We start from the raw sequence: 20,454 nt of genomic DNA, 5'->3' as shown, positions 1-20,454 counted from the left end.
GCTTTTACGATTAGGAAATTGCGTTGGTTCATATTGCGATTGCGATAATTGTGCAGCCCTATATGGATCTCAAACTTGGAGACTACTTGGGATTGTAATAATGTGCAAGTTGGACTCAAGCACTGAGCGTGGAGAGCAGAGCAAGGTACCTGAGCCTCTGAATGTCCTGTTGCTGGCCCCGATATCTCTCCTCTTTTTGGATGGCTGTAAGGTCCTGTTTGAAGGTATCCTCATAAATGCCTGACTGGCGTTTCTCAAAGTGTTCAGTGTCCTCCCTGCTAAACAGACAAAAACAGAACATTGAGAGAGTACTCTAACCTTTCTGGTTTCTTGATGTTCAGAAATAAAGTACAGTAATGTGCTCACCCTAGTCTCTTCCCCATGACTGACTGAAGAAACTTTCTGGCTGAGATCTGACCCAACACCTTCCTGTAGCTATTTGTGAAGATGGCATCTGCGTGTCTTCCAGTTCTAAAATTTATTTTATTTATGTTTATTTAGAGACATGAAACCACAATGCATGGTCACATATTTGTATAATAACAATTATTATTATCATTTTATAATGATTGTAGACTGGCCTAAACACGGCTTCCTGTGTCTGTGACGAGCTATAATCAGTTTTTGGCAGCTGCAAAGGGTCTTCCAACGTCGAGCTCATTAAGATGGATGTAGCTCTGTGTCCAAACCTGCAGGTCAAAGCACAGGTGAGATGTCATTGAACTTTTTCAATTATTTCAGTGTTTATTATTCACACTTCTATCCAGCCTGGTTTGTTTAAATGTGTTCCATATGGAAAGTGAAGACTGAAGAATATGCCTTTACAAACACACACAAAAAAGATTACATTTTTATTCAGCAATGGAACTTTCCTTGTGTGTGACACCTACACACTGATATTAGTGGCAATCACATGACATCTGATAGATTTGATAGATCTGACAAATCTATCTAATACGGATGTATCTGATAAAATGACTCTAAGGCTGAGAACTTAAAAATACAGCATGATTCAATCTTTTTTTATCAACAGCTTGACCTGCACAATAACCTTGTTGACCTTTGACTACACAACAATGATGGAGAGAAGCCGCTCCTGTGACCTTGCACTATTGAGCTATATTTGAATATACTATTAAGAAATACTACATATCTCTCATTTGAGTCCAGGCTTTGTCCACTGTCACCTCATCCTTTTGTCCACATGCTATGTAACAGAATTTAGAGTGCAACTGCAGGGCTTTCACTTTGGGAGTCTTTGTCATCACTCAACCTTGGTTGAGTTTAAAAAATGGAGCTACATTTCCACAATCTCTGGACAAGGCACAAATGGTTTGCAGCATTCAATAGCTACCTGGAAAGACTCTGGTGAAAACAGCCACTGCGGTTCCCTTATTACATGAATCAGCATAGACACAAACAACTACCTCATCCGAATTTGAAAGTGTTCACATTCTCAGCACTGATAAGAAGCTATTAGCTATTAGACTGTGTGCTTGAAATATAATTTTTTTTAAAAACATAATTGCAGTACTTCAATGAAACAAAACTGTGTAATTGCCTGTATCTCGTAATGCACAGATAACATAATAAATATGAAATAATAGTTTAAATGTTTCTATTTACATAAATACATTGTCAATAAATAATAAAAGCTAAATATTGTAACATAACTCAAATTATGTGGAAAGGTTTTAACAAGATTTTGTGCAAAACAAACAAACAAACAAAATATCACATTTTTTCTTATGTACTAGAAATGAACTATTAAGTGAACGCAGTTTACAGTGTAAAGGCATTTTAATGCTGTGATATGGCTTCCTAAGCCTATATGTTATACCAATAGTGAGTGCAGGTATCCTGCTTTTGTGTCTGAAATGCAAAATTAGACATTCAAAACGTAACAATCAATTGTCATTCTTATGAAAATTAATTAAATTATAGTTAAAGTCGCTTACAATTACAGTTTAGGGTGAGACTACTTCTAGCCACATAATTTTCTGTCAGAAATATGTGTCAGAATATCTGAGAATATTACACAATTCAGGTGTCAGGTAACAATTGTGTCTTATGACTCACTTCAGTGATGGATATCGAGGAGAACAAGATATAGGCATCAACAGACAGCACAAAGCCAGTAGTGCGGTCCTCTCCATCATTTTTGGACAGTCCTCGAAGGAAAACTGGAAAGGAATGGCAGGGTCAAAATTACATTACTAAAACCGCTGATGCTATGTTTTTCCCACTTGCTCAGATATTACTGCAGAGGAACTGGGAATTGCTGTTATTTGTTTGTAATGTCTTACTTAGCCTACATAAGTGTAAATGTCAATATTGCAACATCAAGTCATAATTTCTATGAGGGTCCCAGAAGAAAAAGGGAAATTCCTGTTAAAAATGTGTTAAAATCTTTAGGCACCAGACTCTCAAGTAAATTAACAAATATTCTGGCCAAGATTCCACAACAGCAAAATATGAAAGCATTTTATTTTATAGTCAAAATGTACATACCGGGGTATTGCTGCGCTTTAATATCTCCAACACTCCTGAATGTGAAAATTGGTTGGACTGAGCGGTATCATTCGTGGTCAGTACTTTCAGCACTGCTGATCATCTTCAGACCCTCCTAGATGATAGTGCAGTTGTGGCCCCCTTACCAGGAGTGAAGAAAAATTAGTTTTGTGTGGTCTCAACCACACCTACACTGCCTGTCTTTATGAAACCTGCGGAGAGGAGGAGAGGAGAGATCATCTATACACTCTAACTTCCTATATCCAATCTGTTTGAGCTCAGTGAGTGCCTGAAATCTCTCTCTCTCTCTCTCTCTCTCTCTCTCTCTCTCTCTCTCTCTCTCTCTCTCTCTCTCTCTCACTCTCTCACACACATACACACACACACACACACACACACACACATAGACACAAAGCTACATAGCCTTAGAGTAGAAATCACTCACTAGACTATTATATTATATATATATATATATATATATATATATATATATATTATTAACATAATATTAACCACGAAATAAATAGTGTTAATTACTTTATTTAATACTTACCAAATAAAATAGCCTACATAAAAGCTTGACCTACGCCACACAGTTGGAACCTTAATCATACACGTTTGTACTCCGAGGGAACTGTTTAGCTGACGGAACAACACTGATATCAAGCAAGGGCTGAGGACAAGAGGCTGATACCGTAAGGTAGCTTCTAGTGTTAAACATGGATAAATAAAAATGTTGGATTTTCTGTCATGAAGATGATCTACAAAATTGCATAAAATCAGTGAATTGGGCTACTAGGCTACTGTCCATTGTAATGAGCCATTAACGGTTAAAGTTGTCATCATGTCATGTCTTCAGGTGAATGCAGATAACCTTAGCTACTAGTAGTAGGACCCACTGGTTCTGTTAAATTATTAAATGTTAAATAATTTGGGAAAGCTAAAAATTTAACCGATTACAGTTTGAAGAAATACCTCAAACCCCAGCGGTATCATAATGAGATCCAGAGTGTTAAAGTTAAATCTACAAAAGTTGTTAACGTTATCATCGCCAAGTCTGTCGATACATGGCCGTAGTTGTTCTGTGAGTGCATCGGTCAACAGGAGCGTTAATGTTAAACAAAAAGACGAATTGTTCAAGACGAAGTTGGCGACTGGACCAGGGTTTCATGACTTCATCAAAGATGCTTCTGCCAGCAAGAAATCGACAGGCATCAATCAGGAATCCGACAATAGACATGCATATCTTCCTGAGGACGCCACGGATGGAAATTCAAGGAAAGGTTTGTGTGATTGTTTTCGGGTACAGAAGTGCTGGCAAAGGAATGTATCGTCAGGAAATGTGTGTCTTGTAACCAGTTGACATTGTACCGCGTGGTAAAACAGATACATGTACATTAAACCTGATGCATCTCTCCTCAGTGTTTTTTGAAACCTATGGCTGTCAGATGAACGTCAATGATACTGAGATTGCTTGGTCAATTCTGCAGAAAAAGGGATATCTCCGAGCCAAAGAACTCACTGAGGTAAAGTAAAAGTATTATGGCTGAATACTGAGTGAGATCAGAATATTGAATGTTGATTTTCTTTTCTGTTTTTTTTCTCACTTTGAACACTTTTCTTTCAGGCAGATGTTGTTCTCCTAGTCACATGTTCAGTCAGGTAAATGTGTTGATGTTTTAATTATTAACTTAAGATATTTTAGTCCACATTTCTAAATGCACTCCATCAAGGCATGCTTTGTGCATAAGATTGTCTCACTTGCCATGGGATGGCTTTGGATTGGGTGTCTTGTCTGTCTATAGAGAGAAGGCAGAGCAGACAATCTGGAACAGACTTAAACAGCTCACTGCTCTCAAAAAGAAGCGAACAAAAGCTCAGGGTCCCATGAAGATTGGACTTTTAGGTAAAGTAGGCTAGTGAAAGTTAATGCTTTGTTTAAATGAACTTGACTCCTGAAAGCCATTACTGCATAATGTTGTTCTCTTGGTTGTGAAGGGACCTGAGAGAATGTTGAAGTTAATTAGGTGACTTTCAAATCAATTTGGATTTGTGTCCCTGTTTTGGCTCAATCCAGGTTGCATGGCAGAGCGTCTGAAATCAGAGCTACTGGAACGGGAGAAGCTTCTAGATATTGTGGCTGGTCCGGATGCATACCGGGACCTCCCCCGCTTGTTGGCTCTGGCCTCTGGTGGACAGCGAGCCAGCAACGTGCTTCTCTCCCTGGAGGAGACCTATGCTGATGTCATGCCTGTGCATCACACCACAGGACACAGTGCCTTTGTGTGAGTCACCTGTATTGGATAACATAACAACACCTCCTAATAAACAGTTATCACTGATTTATAAAAACATTTTTAAAAAAGTTTAACACTTATTTGTCAAAAAGGCAGTTCTGTAAACTTGCTTTTGTCGGATGAAAAGTGACAGGCTGTGGAATTTCCTTTCACACTGGTATACCTTGTTCACAGTATGAGTACAGTGGGTTTTTCAAAGTGGCTGACATTCTTATGAATGTGAATGTAAGTGTAGATAGAGCTGTGTAATTAATCGATTGATTCAATTATGACTTCCAACGATTATGAAGACAACATTTTCGAAATGTAATAGTTATTTTGCAGCATTCTGTTTTGCAACAGTGCTTTTGTTTTGTCTTAAGTGATAAATCCATCGCATCCCTTTGCTTTAAAGTTGTAACTCTTGTATATGTGATCTTTTTTGCATATATTTTTATTCTATTTTTTAGTCTTACTATCAGAATTATATTTGAAATTCAATTGACTTTTGCCATAGTCGAGAAGCCCTAGGTTTGGATGTCAATGTCTGTAACTTTGTTACTCGCTGTTCCCCTCAGAAACTAAAAAAAAGGTTTTTTTCTCCTCTAGTAATAGGAAATACTAGTTAGTGTGCAGTGTGTATACCTGCCAGTTCCTCAAAGGTTGAGGTGGAATACAGAGGAACAGAAATATCAGATGATCAAAGGTGCCTCTCCTTACAATGCTGTTGGAAGAACCACATCAAACAGTTACACAGAACTAGGTGTCCCATCAGAAATTCTCTTTGTGTCTTTACACAAAAAAATGTTTTGTTTTCAGAATTTAGAAATGTAGAAGTGGCTTTCTGAATTCTGTGTATTTCCGTGGTAATAGAATGGGTTCCTAACATATTCATATCTATGGTTCCTAATGTCACTCCTACAGGTCCATCATGAGGGGTTGTGACAACATGTGCAGCTACTGCATTGTGCCTTTCACACGGGGTCGGGAGCGGAGCAGACCGGTGGCCTCCATCCTGGAGGAAGTCCGGCTCCTCTCCGAGCAGGTGGTGAAACTACGCATGCTCACTGCTCTGTTCAACCATGTGCTGTGTGATGCACACTATATACATATGGGTCATTCCACGTCAGTTCAACCATTCCAAAATGCACCATTGACATCAATATGTTTTGTATGTTTGGACATGGTGAGTACAAATATGTCTTCTGAAGGCTTAAACAGAGCCCAGCCAAAAACTCCAATAAAATTTGTATCAACTTTGAGGGACAGCTATGGCCATGCAGGATTATCCAGATCAAACGTGATTTTTTTTGCTACATACTATTCCTATTTATGTACCAGCATGCAAAATTTGAGCCTCCTACATGGTTTAGTTCTTGCGCTGTGGACTTGTGAACTTTGAAAAGAAAAAGAGGCCGAACAAAATCGACACCCCCCTCCCCCTGTAAAACTGGCTGTATCTTGGAAAGTATTGATCTTACATAAGAGTAATTGTACAGTGTGTCTCCTGGGTAACATAGGTACACCTGGTAATTTTTTCAGAATTTTTTGAGACCTAAGTGCGTGGGCCCTGGTTGAATTTACGTGGAATGACCCATATAATGTATATAGTGTGCGAAGGGTATTTTATTGAAAAGCCTGGTCGTAGACATTGACATATCTTACAGCCATTGACATTTTTTTACAGCCATCATGAAAAAATGTATTCCTGCAGCATGACTCCTTCAAACATAACACATTGAAAGTATCTTAAATGGCACAGTCATTCCAAAGTTTTTAATAAAAAGTGTGTGAAAAGATTGTATTTTGACAGTTCTTTTGATCCCTAGGGGGTCCGGGAGGTCACGCTTCTGGGCCAGAATGTGAACAGCTACCGGGACACATCTGAGCAGCAGTTCTGTGGGTCAGAGCCGACTCAACTCAGCCGTGGCTTCAGCACCGTGTACCGGATCCGCCAGGGAGGCCTGCGCTTTGCTGACCTGCTGGATCGCGTGTCACTCATTGATCCCAACATGAGGATCCGCTTCACGTCCCCCCACCCAAAAGACTTTCCAGACGAGGTAACCTGCCCACTGCCAGAATACAGATATGCACATCACTGTCCAGTTCCAGTCCAGTTCAATTTTATTCATCCATGTAATGCCACTACCAGTGGACAGTCTCGCAAGGCCCTTTATAGAAATGAAGGCTAACAACTCATACAGTATCTATAATGATTTCAGGTACAGCAGAGAAGATGTAGACGAGGTAAAACTTCATAGACAAACTGAAATGAATTCTCAGAAATTGCTTGGACTGATGCAATGGTTTGGTTAGGTAGAACCCCATCAGGCAGGCAGGTCAGGTTGACTCCAAACGTTGCATCAGGAAATGAGGCTTCGTGGTGCTCCTTTCAGCCAGTTTCAGCTACTGGGTGGATGTTTTACATTTTGTAATCATTGTAATCATTTGGTAATCAAGTTTGGGTGCTTTCATATTTGTATTTATATTAGCCATATAAGAGAACACACACTCACACAGATTGAGCTACAAGCCCCATGTTTCTTGTTTCACAGTCCAAAAGTGCTGTTGAATGATTCAGTTGGGAGTAGTGGAGGACATGGAGGTCAGGGGTTAGGTAGAATAAAATATATTCTGGGTAGAATACTGTGTTGCTGGTATGCACGGTGCTTTTAGGAGCCCCTAGGTCCGAGTCCCCACTATAGACTGGTCTCAGGTGTGTCCTGTTCTGATGTGCGCAGGTGCTGCATCTGATCCAGGAGCGGGGGAACATCTGCAAGCAGATCCACCTGCCAGCGCAGAGCGGCAGCAGTCGCGTTCTCCAGGCCATGCGCCGCGGGTCAGACACCCCTCCTTCCTCTGTCCGCCCAGATGTTTTGTATTCCTCCTCATCTTCCTCTTTACCTTCCACTACTAACTCTTCCTCTTCCTCTAGAGTCTACCTGTGTTCTCTGTTGGTAGGGTGATTAGGGATTAGGTAGGACTCAGAGCCTCTTCCTTCTTCTTCCTCTTCCTCCCCTTTTCATCTTCCTCTTGCAGAGTCTTCCTCTTCATGTACAACATCATTGCTGTTTCCTCTCAATCAGTTGTTTGAAGGTTGTGGATATAGTTAGGGGTCAGGACTTCTAGTGTTTACTGTGTCATTTGGGATTACCAGCACTGATTTGTAGTTGCACAGAGAGAAAATATTATTTTGCTTCTTCCTTCTTGTGAAGGTGTTTTGTCACCGCAGTAGTTGCACAGTAATTCAGAGGGTTTAATGAGTTTTCTGTCTTTATAAATTGCAGGTACACAAGGGAAGCCTATCTTGAACTTGTGGAAAATGTTTGCCGCATAATTCCTGGTGAATAACTCTTTTTCTCTTTATGGATTATCTAACAGTATAAACTGTCCTTTCAAATGCTCTGATGCTGTTAAAAACATAATTATGCTTTTCAAATATAAAGAAAACTATCTAATTATGGTTGCCTGCCTATTACTAGCACATTATCTTACAAACTTTTTATCAGGGTATTGATTCATAGACGGCCTGTGGTAGCTGAAGAAGTTTCCGTAAAGTGGGCTATGATTGCTGAATGTATGTGAGGCTTGAATGTATGTGAGGCAAACTTTGCATCCCTGACATATCAGTATTCATGATTATTTCTAATATGGACAGGTCAGTGCGATGTTTATCTGGCCACTGATCATCTTAATAATCAGTAATGTTTTTTGTGAGACTACATACATTTAGAGTGAATGACTCCCAAGCAGGCTGTGGTGGTTTGAGAACAACCCATGACATTTCAACTAGCTTGTGTGAATGAATGTCTTTGTGCAGGGGTTAGCCTAAGAATCACTTCTCATGTATAGTTACTGAATATACTGTATGTAAAGCTGGATGGAATGTGTTTACAAGGTAGGCTGTGGTGGTTCTGAGGGAGCCTATGAAAGTGAAGTACTGTGTGTGTGTGTGTGTGTGTGTACAGGGGTGAGCCTGAGCAGTGACTTCATCGCTGGCTTCTGCGGGGAGACTGAGGAGGACCACCTGGAGTCGCTCTCTCTGCTCCGAGCCGTGCGTTACAACGTGGGCTTCCTCTTCGCCTACAGCATGAGGAAGGTGAGGGCTTCCTTTTCTGTTTGTAAAGAGCACAGCATGTAGTTGTTGTGAGCTAAAAAATTGAAATAATTCACAAATAGTGATTTATAATGCACAGTGAAAATAATATGCACAGACAAATCGAATCAAACTCTTAAATCATTTTCTAGAAATATTGTTTCTGAAGCAATTTGCCTTCATATATATAATTGTACTGTTCAATTTATACTGTTCAATTTATATCCACCATACTGTTCAATTTATATCCACTATATATATATATATATATATATTTGTACTGTTCAAATAAATTGAAATTGTAATAAATTGTACAGAACAAAATAAATTATGACTGAATCAAATTTAATATTTAATTGCTTTATACTTCAATGATTTAATAGGAGTTGTTGGAAGTTACTGCTGCTTCTGTTGAGCACAGAATCTATTTTTGAATTTCCACCTATATACACCCCACACACACACTCACACACTCATTCACTACACTCACTCACATTCCATCCCTTTGTCATACAAACATCCAGAAGACCCATGCGTACCACCGTCTCCAGGACGACGTCCCAGCAGAGGTGAAGCAGCGGCGACTGCAGGAACTCATCTCCGTGTTCCGAGAAGAGGCGGTCCGTGTCAACAGCAGCCTCGTGGGCAGCACCCAGCTCGTCCTGGTGGAGGGAGTAAGTACTGCACCCAAACTCATGAGCGCCAGTGGAGCTTAGTGTCCATTGTGTCTCCTTTGTCTCTGCTGTCTGGTACTCAGCTGCCCCTTACTGGACTAGTCTCTCACCCAGATAGAGGGAAACATTGATTGATTGATTGATTGATTTGACTTGATTTAATGACCACACAGCCAGGCTGGTGGAGTTTGTTCTCAGTACAGCTCAGTACAGCTCAAACATAATTGGAGCTCATTTTGAGCCAGTGTTAGAGATGTTTTCAAGTTCCAGGTGTCCGGATAATGTGTATCCTGTTTACATCACTGCAAGCTACTGTATATTGGTTAGTGGTGTTTGTTAAAATGATTATATTTTGAAAAATATATACAACACGTTTTTGTTGTAAAAAGGCCCTGCTGGACCTATGTTTTGTTTAAAGATGAGACTTGAGTCTTAGAAAGCAAAAGCAGACTTGTCCGTTTGTGCAACACTGACAAAACTGTCCTGTCCTTGCTCAGGAAAGGCTTAGCAAATCACATGTTTTGTGCAACATGTGAGAGAAGTTCCATTGTTTGAAACCTGATGTAAGCACTTGTAGTGGTGGTGTTTGTGCTACACTGATGCTACTGGTGTTTGGTATTTCAGGAGAGCAAGAGATCTGCTCAGGAGCTGTCTGGCAGGAGTGATGGCAATGTGAAGGTGATCTTCCCCAAACAGGAAGTGCCTGGCCTGGACCCTGGGTCCTACGTGGAGCCTATCAAACTGGGAGACTACATACTGGTCAAGGTAGAGAGTTAATGATCAGAGAAGATGTGAAGAGCACAATATCCACAATGACATTTTGCCGTATTCACCCGGCGGCTAGAACAAGGCTACAGGGTACACTTGCCATCACACTTCAGTTCAGCAGATGGTGGTAATGCACTCCATTTGCAAACTGCCAAAGAAAAAGCTCACGGAAAAAGAAGAGTGCCCGAGTAACTTTCTTTTTCTTCTTCTTCAGTGAGTTTTTTTTTTTTTTGGCAGTTTGTAAAAGGAGTGCATTACCACCATCTGCTGGACTGAAGTGTGATGGCAAGTGTACCCTGTAGCCTTGTTCTGGCTGCGGATGAATAAGGCGAATAGCTCTGCCATTGCAAATGGGATTTTATAGTATGTGTATATGGGTTACAGTAGTGGCCATACATTATTTATGCTTATGTAAAGAACAATGATGCAGTGTGTCTTATTACAAGCATTTTTAGAACACTTTGAATGTTCTAAACACTGTTATCCAAAGGCATGTGACAGCCAGTGATCCAGCCAGTGATCTTAACTGGCCAACTGTATTTTTGATCTCTTTTCTGCAGATTACCTCCGCCAGCTCCCAGAGTATGAGAGGCTATCCTGTGTGCCGCACCACACTGAGTGAGGCCACTCATTACTCACCTGACACCCACCTCAGCACCCTGCAGCAGCAGCACTCCACCGCTGAGCCTCCCAAAGACAGCCACGTACACTCCTGTGGCTAACAGATCGTGTTGACATTCAGACTGAGATTGAAAGAGGGAGAGTGAAAAATGTTCCCTTGTGGAGAGAGAGAGAGAAAAAAGCACTCTGGAGAAGGAGTGGTTAAAAACCCAAATGTATTTATTGTAATGCTCGAACATGGAAGGCACAGATCCACCACAGCCAAACAGAATGTACTGCAAAGAAATGCATATGTGGTTTATAAAAAAGACCACAGACGTGTGCAGGTTCAAGTCTTTGGCTCTCATTAATTACACCCTGATGCACTATGCGGAGAAGACTTTGCTGACTAGGAGGCTGGAATGGAGGGATAGAAGGAAAGAAGGATGGAGGGATGGGGTAGAGAGATCGAGGAAACGACTGACTCATCCTCTGAACTGAACATCTGTTCCAATCAGCATGAAGTCCTGAGAGGGGAGAGAGCAAATGACTCTGAGTCAGCACTTTGGAAATGCCTTTACAGTTACACAGCTACACCTGATGGTGTTTGTATAATGTTTGTTTTATAGACTGTGTAAACCATGCATTTATAAGGTATCACAATACCGTATAGTTTCTCAGGTTTTTATTTAAGCAGATATATCTAACTAACCAGCAGTTTTCAACTAATGTTGAGTGATGTTGCTTAGCTTTTATTCAGGATTATGTACTTGCAGGGCATTAGTGTGTGCTTAACTTAATTTGAAATCTGGATGTAAGGACATCATGAAAATAAAGATAGCTCTCCTATTCTGGGAGATTTAGAGGATATCTCACCTTCAAGACCTGCAGCTGAGTGTTCACAAGATTCATCTTTCCGATTGCAGGGAGAGGGTAGCCTTGCTGCAGATGAGCTTGAGGGAGAGAGAAATACCAGAGAGATTTTATCATGTTCCCCCTGGGAGCACACCAATATATCGCTTTTCTGGAGACAAGTTGCTGCACTGTTATTGGGTAAGAAATATTCACCATTGATTTTAGGGAGCACGGCAACCTTCAACACCATCAGGAAAATGTTATCGAGCGATCTCACCTGTAGGGTACAACATTAGGGTTATGATGACTTATAAATAGTGAAATGTTTGCCTTATAGTACAAAACTGACAGTCCTTTTTTTCCTCCTGTCCATAACTCACCTGAAAGGGACCCACATAACTGGCCCCCAGTGCCATATCCATTCTGTGGAAGGCAGAGAGATATTTGGCTGCATATGTCATGGCTTGACAGGCTCTGAATTCTCCCATTTCCCTAACAGCTGTCAGGGTGGGCATAAGCGCTGAAACTCAGACTCACCTGTTGAGGCTGACCGAGCCGGCTAGTTTCACGCCGGTCACGTAGATGTGGGCGCTGACGCTGGCTTCCTGGGAGAGGAGAGATAGGGTGGGGTTGGGGAGATTTAAGAGGATGTGCTCGCTGGTAGCTTTTCAGTTTTATTTTATCTGCCTTTTCCCAGCCCTACCACATCCCCATAGACATGTATTTGGAATAATCATAAACAGCATTGGAAATCTGACATGGCATGGAATATCAACATTATTTTGTGAGGACAAATGGCTTGTGCCCTCTCTAGGACATGCACATTCAGCTAGTGAATGTTGTTATTGATACGTTAGGGATTCACATAAGCACTGATCCAATATCATTTTACATGACTTAACCTGAGGTTGTAGGATTTTTTTTTTTATTTAAAAATCAGAGTTCCACTTATATGTATCCTCCTATACATCAAATCATAGAGCAAAATGTTTCCAACACCCACGTCCAGGTTCATCTCCCAGGAGCATAAATAAAAAGATGAACCGAGTTGTAAATAAAAACCACTTAAGATGCTAAATGAAACATGTACCTATAACTCCTTAAACTGTAGTCCCATCTCCATAATTTACACTACCAGTGCAGCCACTGTCACTAAGAGAGTGCTCAAAGTGACTGTTTTGCAGACTTGTTTTTGGTACAGGGAAGCTTTGGGGGAGCAATGGTCCAAACGCTGCCATAACTAGAGATAAGTGATTGAGTTTGAGGGGCTGCAAGGGTTCAAAATGCTTATAACGGGAATGGGATAGCACCTCTGACCTATTGTTAAATTGACAACACCATGGCAGTTGTTAACTGATGTTTTTTCAGGCTTCCAACCCACCCGGTGTTTCACATCACAACGCTATGAACTGTGGGTAATTCCCTAGAGTAAAGCCTGCATAGATGCTGACTTACGGAAAGGGCACATAAAGGGTTTGAGCGATTCCTCATGCACAGTGGGACAGGCCTAAGCCCTCCCTCGCGAAGTTAGCGGGAACGCTCATCAAAGTCTGAGAGTCCGTGGGGGGGATTCACCGTCCGTCTCGTTCATTTAAGGGGGGGGGGGGGGCATTGAGATTCACTGTCCGTCTCGTTCATTTAAGGGGGGGGGGGGGGCATTGAGATTCATCGTCCGTCTCGTTCATTTAAAGGTGGCGGCAGCCCAATAAAGCTTTGCGGGAGTGAGGGGGGCCCTGCTTGAGACTCACCATGTTGAGAATGAAGAGCGGGGCGAGAGTGGTGTTGGGCAGGATGGCGTAGGCCGTCACGGTGCCCGAGGCCAGCAGTGTGACGTTGTTGAGCTGGAAGCTGATGTTCGGCTGCTTGGTTGTCTTCACCAATAGCTTCATCATCATGCCAGGGTACTGCTTTGCTAACTGTAAAAGATGAGGGATTGTTAACATGTATCCCATACCTGTGTGCATAGTGAGGGTTTCAGAGATTCAGCCATCTGTATGATATAGAATACTGTACTATATATATATATATGCTTGTTCTATGCATAATCTTTCAGTGAATAGTAAGTTTTCACTCTCAGGGGTTTGTGTCAGATGTCTGAGGAGGAAGAGGGAGTCATTAAGGTCTGTGATTTGTATTCATTTTTTTTGTAATTTAGATCGAGACCCCACTACTGCCCTGACTAGAGTTGCTTTCATCACCTTCCATGCATAATGGAAATGTACCTCTGACCTCGTTTTAGCTTGTTTTTTGTACTCCAGTAGAGGTATGGCTCTGACTCAGAGGCAGCCACCCTCTGGTTTGGGGCTTGAGCGGTGAGCAGCGAAGGTACCTGTGGGATGAACGCGCCAAATGTCCTGGTGTTGAGCCTGATGGGAGAACTGGGGGGGATCTGGAGGAGCAGGAGCAGGTATTTTGAGCATCAGTCTGGGAGGATATTTTACTTCACCGTGTTATTTGCAATATCTGACTGAATGCAAGCCATACTTTTAGATCTTTGACATTTGTTGGGAAGTCTTCAGTTGTATTCATTTAAAGGTTGGAGAATATCAGAATCAGATATGTTATCTTGTGTGTCCTTCATTGGTTTTGTACAGTCTACAAACATGTTGTCCAGGATACATATTGTGTGCAGTATGCCACTTGCTTACATTATATGTGGCCTTACTAGTGCATTATAAAGTTGACTTCCATTTGAGCCCGGGCATTAGCCTGCTCACCATGTCATCAGTGATGAAGATGTTAAAGGCTCCTGCGTTGTGGTAGACAAAGGCTGCGGAGTTGGCGGTGAATGCTGAGACGCCGATGTAGAGCATGTTGTTGACCTGCGGAGGTAGACCGAATACTGGCGGGGAGAATGGAGGCTCCTTGTGCTTGCCGATGTTGTAAAACTCGCCCTGGTCAGAGACGTTCATACATTCACTTATTGATTTATTCTTTTGTTATTCCTATGAAGGACAACACTTTCAGTACAAGCAGTGAAATCACCTTTAGGCTGAAGTCCACAAAGGACTTGGAGACGATGGGAGATGCAACCATTGAATATTCAATTTCGGCATACTTGTCCACCCGTGCCAGAACTTGTAATTATGAAGAACATCGCAAAATTACAAACAAATCAAGAATCTAAAATTACTCATGTACCTCATAAATCTCTCTCTTTTTTTACTGAATGTCTACATACATTGTATACATACATGTTCACATTGTAGACATTGTATGAATTTAATGACAGTTTAATTACTGCATGGTTGTCCATGTACCATTTAAAGTCTTCAGTTGGGGATTCAGTTCTGCTATGGCATCGGTCACTAGGGGGCAGATCTGTAAGCGTGAGCCGACGGTTCACACCAGTTAGGTACATGCATGTGATGAAAAAAAAATCAGTTTAGTGTGATTTAGTTTATAGCCACACAAAGAGCCTCGCTGTTCATCTCTCTCTTACCTGCTTCTGTAGGGCGCTGCGCAGGGCTTTGTCGATGTAGGCACTGAAGAGGTTATACAACCAGCTTGAACAGAAAGCCACAGAAGCCAAAGTAATAGGGGGGGTGATCTTAGAGTGAACGTTCTTTTGTTGTACTGCTTGTGTTAGAGCTACAACTTATCAGTGTTTTAAAGGCGTAGTCCTTGAAACTAGTGAAAGGCTGTTGACATTTGAGCTGAACAGCCAATCAACTTCAGACATTCCTTCTGTTCTGTTCTGCTTTTGCTATTTTTTTAGTGTATAGGCCAGATGAAAATCTAGTGGAAATTGTGGAAATTTTAGCTGCTTTTGCTGAAAAGTGTAATAGGACTACTGTATATCGCTTTGGACAAGAGTGTTTGCCAAATACCATAAACATAAATGTACCATAAACATATATAATCAAGGACTGCACCTTTAATGTGTGCTGACTTTTCTATTAATTTTGTAAATCTGCTGAACTAAATCACAGACTTTCCAGAAGTGGGATAATTCGGTGTATGGCGAACGTCAGAAGGCTACATCATAAAACAGGACAAATTACATCCATTTGTCACGCGATAACATTGATTCTGACAGCGATTCAGCAATCATTAACTATGTAATACTGTTAACCTGCTTTTTGAATTCTGTTTTATCGTCTGCATGTTATTGTTTTGTACAAAAGCATGCAAAGATATTTTTTTTCAACCATCAACACTGACTACAGTACCCAACTTAATCAGTGTTCCAAACATATACCAATGTTTTGAATATAACCTATACACCTACAGTTTAATTATCATTATTTTACCGTGTACAGTATGTGTCATAATCAACGTTATTGCTTGACAAGCGGATGTGATTAGACCTGTTTTCCAGTGTAGCTTTCTGACATTCGGTATGAACCGAATTCTGAGAAACACATGAATACCACTTCTCATCCCCCACCTCCTTTGAGAAGTTGTGATGTTAATCTAAAGCACATGCTCTGCATATGAAGGCATCTAATAGGCCTGATTTGCTCAGTCTGGCTATCTATAATTGGGTTGCGTCTAAACTTGGCCGGGGGTTAGGTATATAGGTGGAGAAATGGGCACCTCTACCCGGCCACAATGTTTAACAAGGTTACCTAGCTCCACCGTGGAACTTGATGGTGGCACTGCCGACGTTGGAGGTGCAGCTAACGGTACTGACCGCGGGGCGGCCGGTCTCGTCGCTCTTCAGGGCAATGTTGGTGGTGATAGTGAGCGCGTTCACTGCCAGGTCAAAGGATCCACTGTCCTTGCTGAAACATGACAAGAGAGAAATGGCATGGTGTGGTACCATTGCGCTTTAATTTCTACAAATACGGTTGAGTGCTGTAACTGTTTGGCAAGTTCCTGTTCTTGTTAAACAGTCAAGGAAGGTTGATCAGTGCTTCTCCTCTCTGGATGTCTGCTATCTCTACTGGTCTCTGATTTTCACGACAGCATGCATATCACAATGCTGGCAGCCCTTGTACTCATGCACCTTTGCAGTATGTGTTCACATGGTGACAGAAACAGGTATTTCTTGACAGTAATCATCTCTTGGCCTTCAGAACTGCGACTGCGAACAGAGTGTCTTTTGTTATATCTGATTCTGTAACACTCAGAAAAGTGCCTAAAATGGTTAGTAAGCGACAGTAAACTTAGTTAATACTCACATGAAATGTAAATATCGGACCCTCCAGTTTCCATGGAGGCTAATGAAGGCGTTCCCAATGGCGAGACTGACTCCCGTGCCTGGAACCATCCCCATCTCTGACTTGGGTAGTCCCAGATTTGTGATCTGCATTCTGCACAGGGATAGTATACATACTCAGACAATTCATACATAACCTGATATATCCACAGCAGTAGATATGACATGCACTAAAATTAAGTAAAGATATCCATGGACAATAATACCAGCTCTCCCAGCAATGTCATGCTACAGTATATGTGTGCAAGTCAAGTCATCTACTACCTGCGATCTAGCCCAAAAATTGTGCGATACTTGATACCTTTTCTCACTGTTAGGACTGATAATCAGTGTTAGCTCTACTCTCAACTGTTAGGGCACATTCTTGGGATGAATATATACAGTAATCCCAATTTAAACATGTAACTTTAAACCAGTGAATCGGGGCTCCTGTTCAATATAGAGAGTACAGTACATATTATAGTAGGAGGTCAAAGCTGTTGTGTTGACACACTAGAAGAATTATCAATTAAAGAATACAGTGCCATTGATGTTGACTTTAAGAAGTGAACTGAAAATGGGATGTTCAGTCTCACCCTGTAAGGCTGTATTTGACCTTGCCAATGGGAGCCACCTTCTCTGTTCCACTCAGGTCAGGGACCTTGATGGTCTTTAACTTCTGCTGCAGTGTTGCCATCCCAATTTGCCGAGCTGTCAATTAAACATCGGGTTTTCAGACATGCACTGATTGTAAGCTGTCATTTCACAAGCTATCTGTTTCAGTGGCTATTTTAGTTAGCGAGACACTTTATCAAAAACAAGCCCAAGAGCAGAGGAAGACTACATTATGATTTTGGAATAGCCGATACTATACTGATATATCCATGTTTACACACTACATGCTGTGCAGTATACCAGTAATGACCCATATCAATGTTATTAACTCAGTGCTTATGGAAAAGAAGTGATTGAAGGTGACTGTCCAAAAGCAAATCTTCAATGTTCAGCAAGCCATTCCAATAGTATTGTATCTTACAAGATGGCATTTGGCTGTACATTATGTTGAATCTGTAGTCACTGATGTGTTGCTGAGCATTATGTAAAACCAGGTTACTTATACAGCTCTGAAAAAAAATAAGAGATTATTTTTCTGACGTCAGTTGATGGTCATATTCAAATTTGCAGTGGTCTCTTAATTTTGAATATGACTGTCAACTCATTCAAATGTCACTCAGCAACCGTAGGATGACATCAGAAAAATGTCCAGTGGTCTCTTCAGAGCTGTATATCCTAACTTTGCTAGCCTTGAATGTGTCTCAGATGTACTGTGATGTAACATACCATACTCCAGCCCCTTCTGTGTGAGTTTGACCTTGACTCCTGCATTTGCACTCAGGGTGAAGGGCACCAGGGCCAGTAGTGCCAGCAGACACCAGGGGGACATCCTGCCCAGAGTCACCTGGGAGTGAAAAGGACATAGAGGTCAGAGAGGAGCACCACAGGTGATGCGTGAGAGTGAAAGCAGAGTTGTACAAGACTGAACAGTGAATGTTGAATGTTTTTGCTCTGTCTAAGCATTGATTAATCTGTTTTAGTGCTAATTGGAAAATAAAAGTTATGTAACAGATTAATAGACAGAAAACATGTTTTGTAATTGATGGTGTATGTCTGTGTCTAGGGTTTTGAGCAGTGTTTTTACTTGCAGTGTGACAATTGAAATAGGTTTCAATAGCCCCTTTCAGACCCCTTAAATACAATAAAGCACACAATAGCACAGTTCACACTTCTTCTTACTTCTTCTTTGACTGATTATACTTACTTAACTTCCTCCTGGTCTACTCTCATACATAATCTGGGTGGCGATCTAGTCCACAGTTACATCCTTTTTATTTTTCCCCAGTTTACGTAAGGAATGTAACCTTAACTGTCCAATATATCTCTCTGATAATTGCTGGATTGAATGGTGAGAGGAGGTGTAAGTGAAATTGAATTTGTGGGAATACTCTGAATTCCACCAATTATTAGTGGCAGCACAGTGACTGCTAAAATAATTTTTGGTATTAACTTAAAAGAGAACCTAATAGCCCAGAGCACTCTGCTATGTTACCTTGATGGTGCTCACATTGTACTTTCAGTGTCTCTCTTGTTCCTGTTGAACGATTTGATTTTAAGTGATATATAATACAAAAAGGCTGTACAATTGGGTAAACCAAGCATCAGTCAAGCTTTGGTAATAGCTTTAATTCTTTGCATGTGTGTGACTGTCCCACTCTGAACTTTTCTTTTATGCTAGGTAGTTATATCCCTAAAAGTTGTTTGAGACTTTTGTCTATGGTGGATTAAACAGAATATACTTTGGTTTCATGCAAATTTTACATATTTTGTACATAACAGGAAGACTTGCATTTTGGTTGTTCTTGCTTTCATCCATTTTTGCATTTCTGAAAGAACGTCTGTGTTCGTCAGAGATGTTGCCGGAGCCCCATGACTAGGGTGCAAGTCAGCGGGCTAGCTGGATGTTTATTAAATTATGCAGGCCCTAAATTAGAGTCAATGAGGAAGCAGGGAGCTGAAGATACCCTCGGAAAATAAAAGCCGTGTGACCCAGTTTGTTTTTGAAAGAAATCTCTCTGTGCTGAACCAAAAAGACACCAAGAGCAGTCTTAAATATGTAAAAACTAACAACTAAAGATGTCCCACAGATGTGGCAAAAGTGAGGAAAGGACTTCCTCAGTGAGTGGACAAATCTCTGTGAAGTTTATTGTTCAGCATGTGGTCAATTAAAAATTCAGCACAATCTCTCTCCCTTGTTCTCTTCCTCCCACTTCCTCTCTTTGTGAATGAATAATCACAACATGTTTGATTTGACACCTAACTCTGCATCACAGGCTTTGTTAAAAATAAAACAATAAATAATGTAGCAGTACCTCACTTCTTGCCATATAATTCAACTTTCAAAAGCCTTTTGTTTTACATACATACATACATACATAGCACGCCTGAAATGGCCATCAGTTTGGACTGTCAATCTGTCAGTTCTTACCATACGGAGGGGAGATGTGTGAGGGAATCTCTCCTAGCCAGCGGACACGGAAGGAACTGTAGTAGTAGCAACAGTAGTAGTAGGACAAATAGAAAGCCTCTCCCTGGGTACTGTCCTGTGCTGTCCTGTCCTGTCTTGTGCTGTGGTGTGGTGTGGCTTAGCAGTGTGTCTCCAGGGCTGGTCACAGGGGAGGACTGTGAGGGGAAGAGACACACATGGCCTCTAATTCTCCACACCAGGAAGCAGTCTGCTCTGAGATGGAGTTGGAGCTTTCAGTTCTCTTGACTCCTACCCCCAACTACCCCAGCCAACAGAACGGACTCATGATAAGACTCAAAATAAGGAAGTGCCCCAGCAACTTTCCGTTCAAATGAAATTGTGTAGATTCTAGTTCATGTTTTTCAGACAATTGAATGCAGATATGGGAAGCAATGCAGATTAGTTCTGTAATATTATGGTTGATCAAGAGATAATTAAATATGTGTGAA

General features: G+C 41.2%; 3 protein-coding genes across 4 annotated transcripts; 1 reads left to right on the top strand and 2 right to left on the bottom strand.

Annotated features, from left to right (window-relative positions):
- Positions 1-115: 115 nt before the first annotated feature.
- ghrh (growth hormone releasing hormone) lies at positions 116-2,159 on the bottom strand. Its single transcript, XM_076269191.1, has 4 exons — positions 2,080-2,159; positions 582-689; positions 367-471; positions 116-275 (listed from the first exon to the last, which is right to left on the bottom strand). The coding sequence occupies exons 1-4, from the start codon at positions 2,157-2,159 to the stop codon at positions 116-118; spliced, it is 453 nt and encodes a 150-aa protein (XP_076125306.1).
- Positions 2,160-3,171: 1,012 nt separating this feature from the next.
- On the top strand, positions 3,172-11,108 carry cdk5rap1 (CDK5 regulatory subunit associated protein 1). Its single transcript, XM_076269342.1, has 13 exons — positions 3,172-3,794; positions 3,934-4,037; positions 4,139-4,173; positions 4,317-4,417; positions 4,589-4,796; positions 5,712-5,832; positions 6,617-6,847; positions 7,529-7,626; positions 8,075-8,130; positions 8,756-8,886; positions 9,408-9,557; positions 10,182-10,322; positions 10,886-11,108. The coding sequence occupies exons 1-13, from the start codon at positions 3,509-3,511 to the stop codon at positions 11,045-11,047; spliced, it is 1,824 nt and encodes a 607-aa protein (XP_076125457.1). The 5' UTR covers positions 3,172-3,508; the 3' UTR covers positions 11,048-11,108.
- A 36-nt stretch (positions 11,109-11,144) lies between these two features.
- Positions 11,145-20,224, bottom strand: LOC143104976 (bactericidal permeability-increasing protein-like). Of its 2 annotated transcripts, none has more exons than XM_076269343.1 (16): positions 19,967-20,224; positions 18,265-18,382; positions 17,520-17,634; positions 16,907-17,038; positions 16,352-16,507; positions 15,223-15,286; positions 15,041-15,101; positions 14,766-14,857; positions 14,498-14,674; positions 14,110-14,169; positions 13,529-13,696; positions 12,318-12,385; positions 12,161-12,203; positions 11,994-12,057; positions 11,802-11,878; positions 11,145-11,452 (listed from the first exon to the last, which is right to left on the bottom strand). In XM_076269343.1, exons 1-16 carry the CDS (start codon positions 19,967-19,969, stop codon positions 11,411-11,413), a joined length of 1,440 nt encoding a protein of 479 aa, XP_076125458.1. In that variant the 5' UTR covers positions 19,970-20,224; the 3' UTR covers positions 11,145-11,410. The 2 variants fall into 2 exon arrangements, with proteins under 2 accessions (XP_076125458.1, XP_076125461.1); XM_076269346.1 differs by having other exon boundaries at positions 15,223-15,265.
- Between the last annotated feature and the right edge of the window lie 230 nt (positions 20,225-20,454).

This window comes from Alosa pseudoharengus, unplaced genomic scaffold (assembly GCF_046254945.1).
Source record: "Alosa pseudoharengus isolate Yale_2024_CS ecotype anadromous, Long Island Sound unplaced genomic scaffold, YU_APseudo_1.1 YU_APseudo_1.1_scf_5, whole genome shotgun sequence".
In the NCBI taxonomy this organism is placed as follows: domain Eukaryota; kingdom Metazoa; phylum Chordata; class Actinopteri; order Clupeiformes; family Clupeidae; genus Alosa; species Alosa pseudoharengus.
Note: the sequence above shows the minus strand (reverse complement) of the source record. Positions and strands in the feature narration are given on the sequence as shown.

Bases quoted from the DNA above. Each gene is read 5' to 3' on its own strand.
- ghrh (XM_076269191.1), bottom strand. From the start codon at position 2,159: ATGATGGAGAGGACCGCACTACTGGCTTTGTGCTGTCTGTTGATGCCT. The intron at 472-581 runs GCCAGTCTACAA...AATAAATTTTAG, and splicing joins ACACAGGAAGCCGTGTTTAG to AACTGGAAGACACGCAGATG. The intron at 276-366 runs GTGAGCACATTA...TCTGTTTAGCAG, and splicing joins GTCATGGGGAAGAGACTAGG to GGAGGACACTGAACACTTTG.
- cdk5rap1 (XM_076269342.1), top strand. From the start codon at position 3,509: ATGAGATCCAGAGTGTTAAAGTTAAATCTACAAAAGTTGTTAACGTTA. The intron at 6,848-7,528 runs GTAACCTGCCCA...TGATGTGCGCAG, and splicing joins CAAAAGACTTTCCAGACGAG to GTGCTGCATCTGATCCAGGA. The intron at 10,323-10,885 runs GTAGAGAGTTAA...TCTTTTCTGCAG, and splicing joins GAGACTACATACTGGTCAAG to ATTACCTCCGCCAGCTCCCA.
- LOC143104976 (XM_076269343.1), bottom strand. The intron at 14,675-14,765 runs GTGATTTCACTG...GTCTCTGACCAG, and splicing joins TTGTGGACTTCAGCCTAAAG to GGCGAGTTTTACAACATCGG. The intron at 11,453-11,801 runs GTGAGATATCCT...CTCCCCTCTCAG, and splicing joins CTCAGCTGCAGGTCTTGAAG to GACTTCATGCTGATTGGAAC.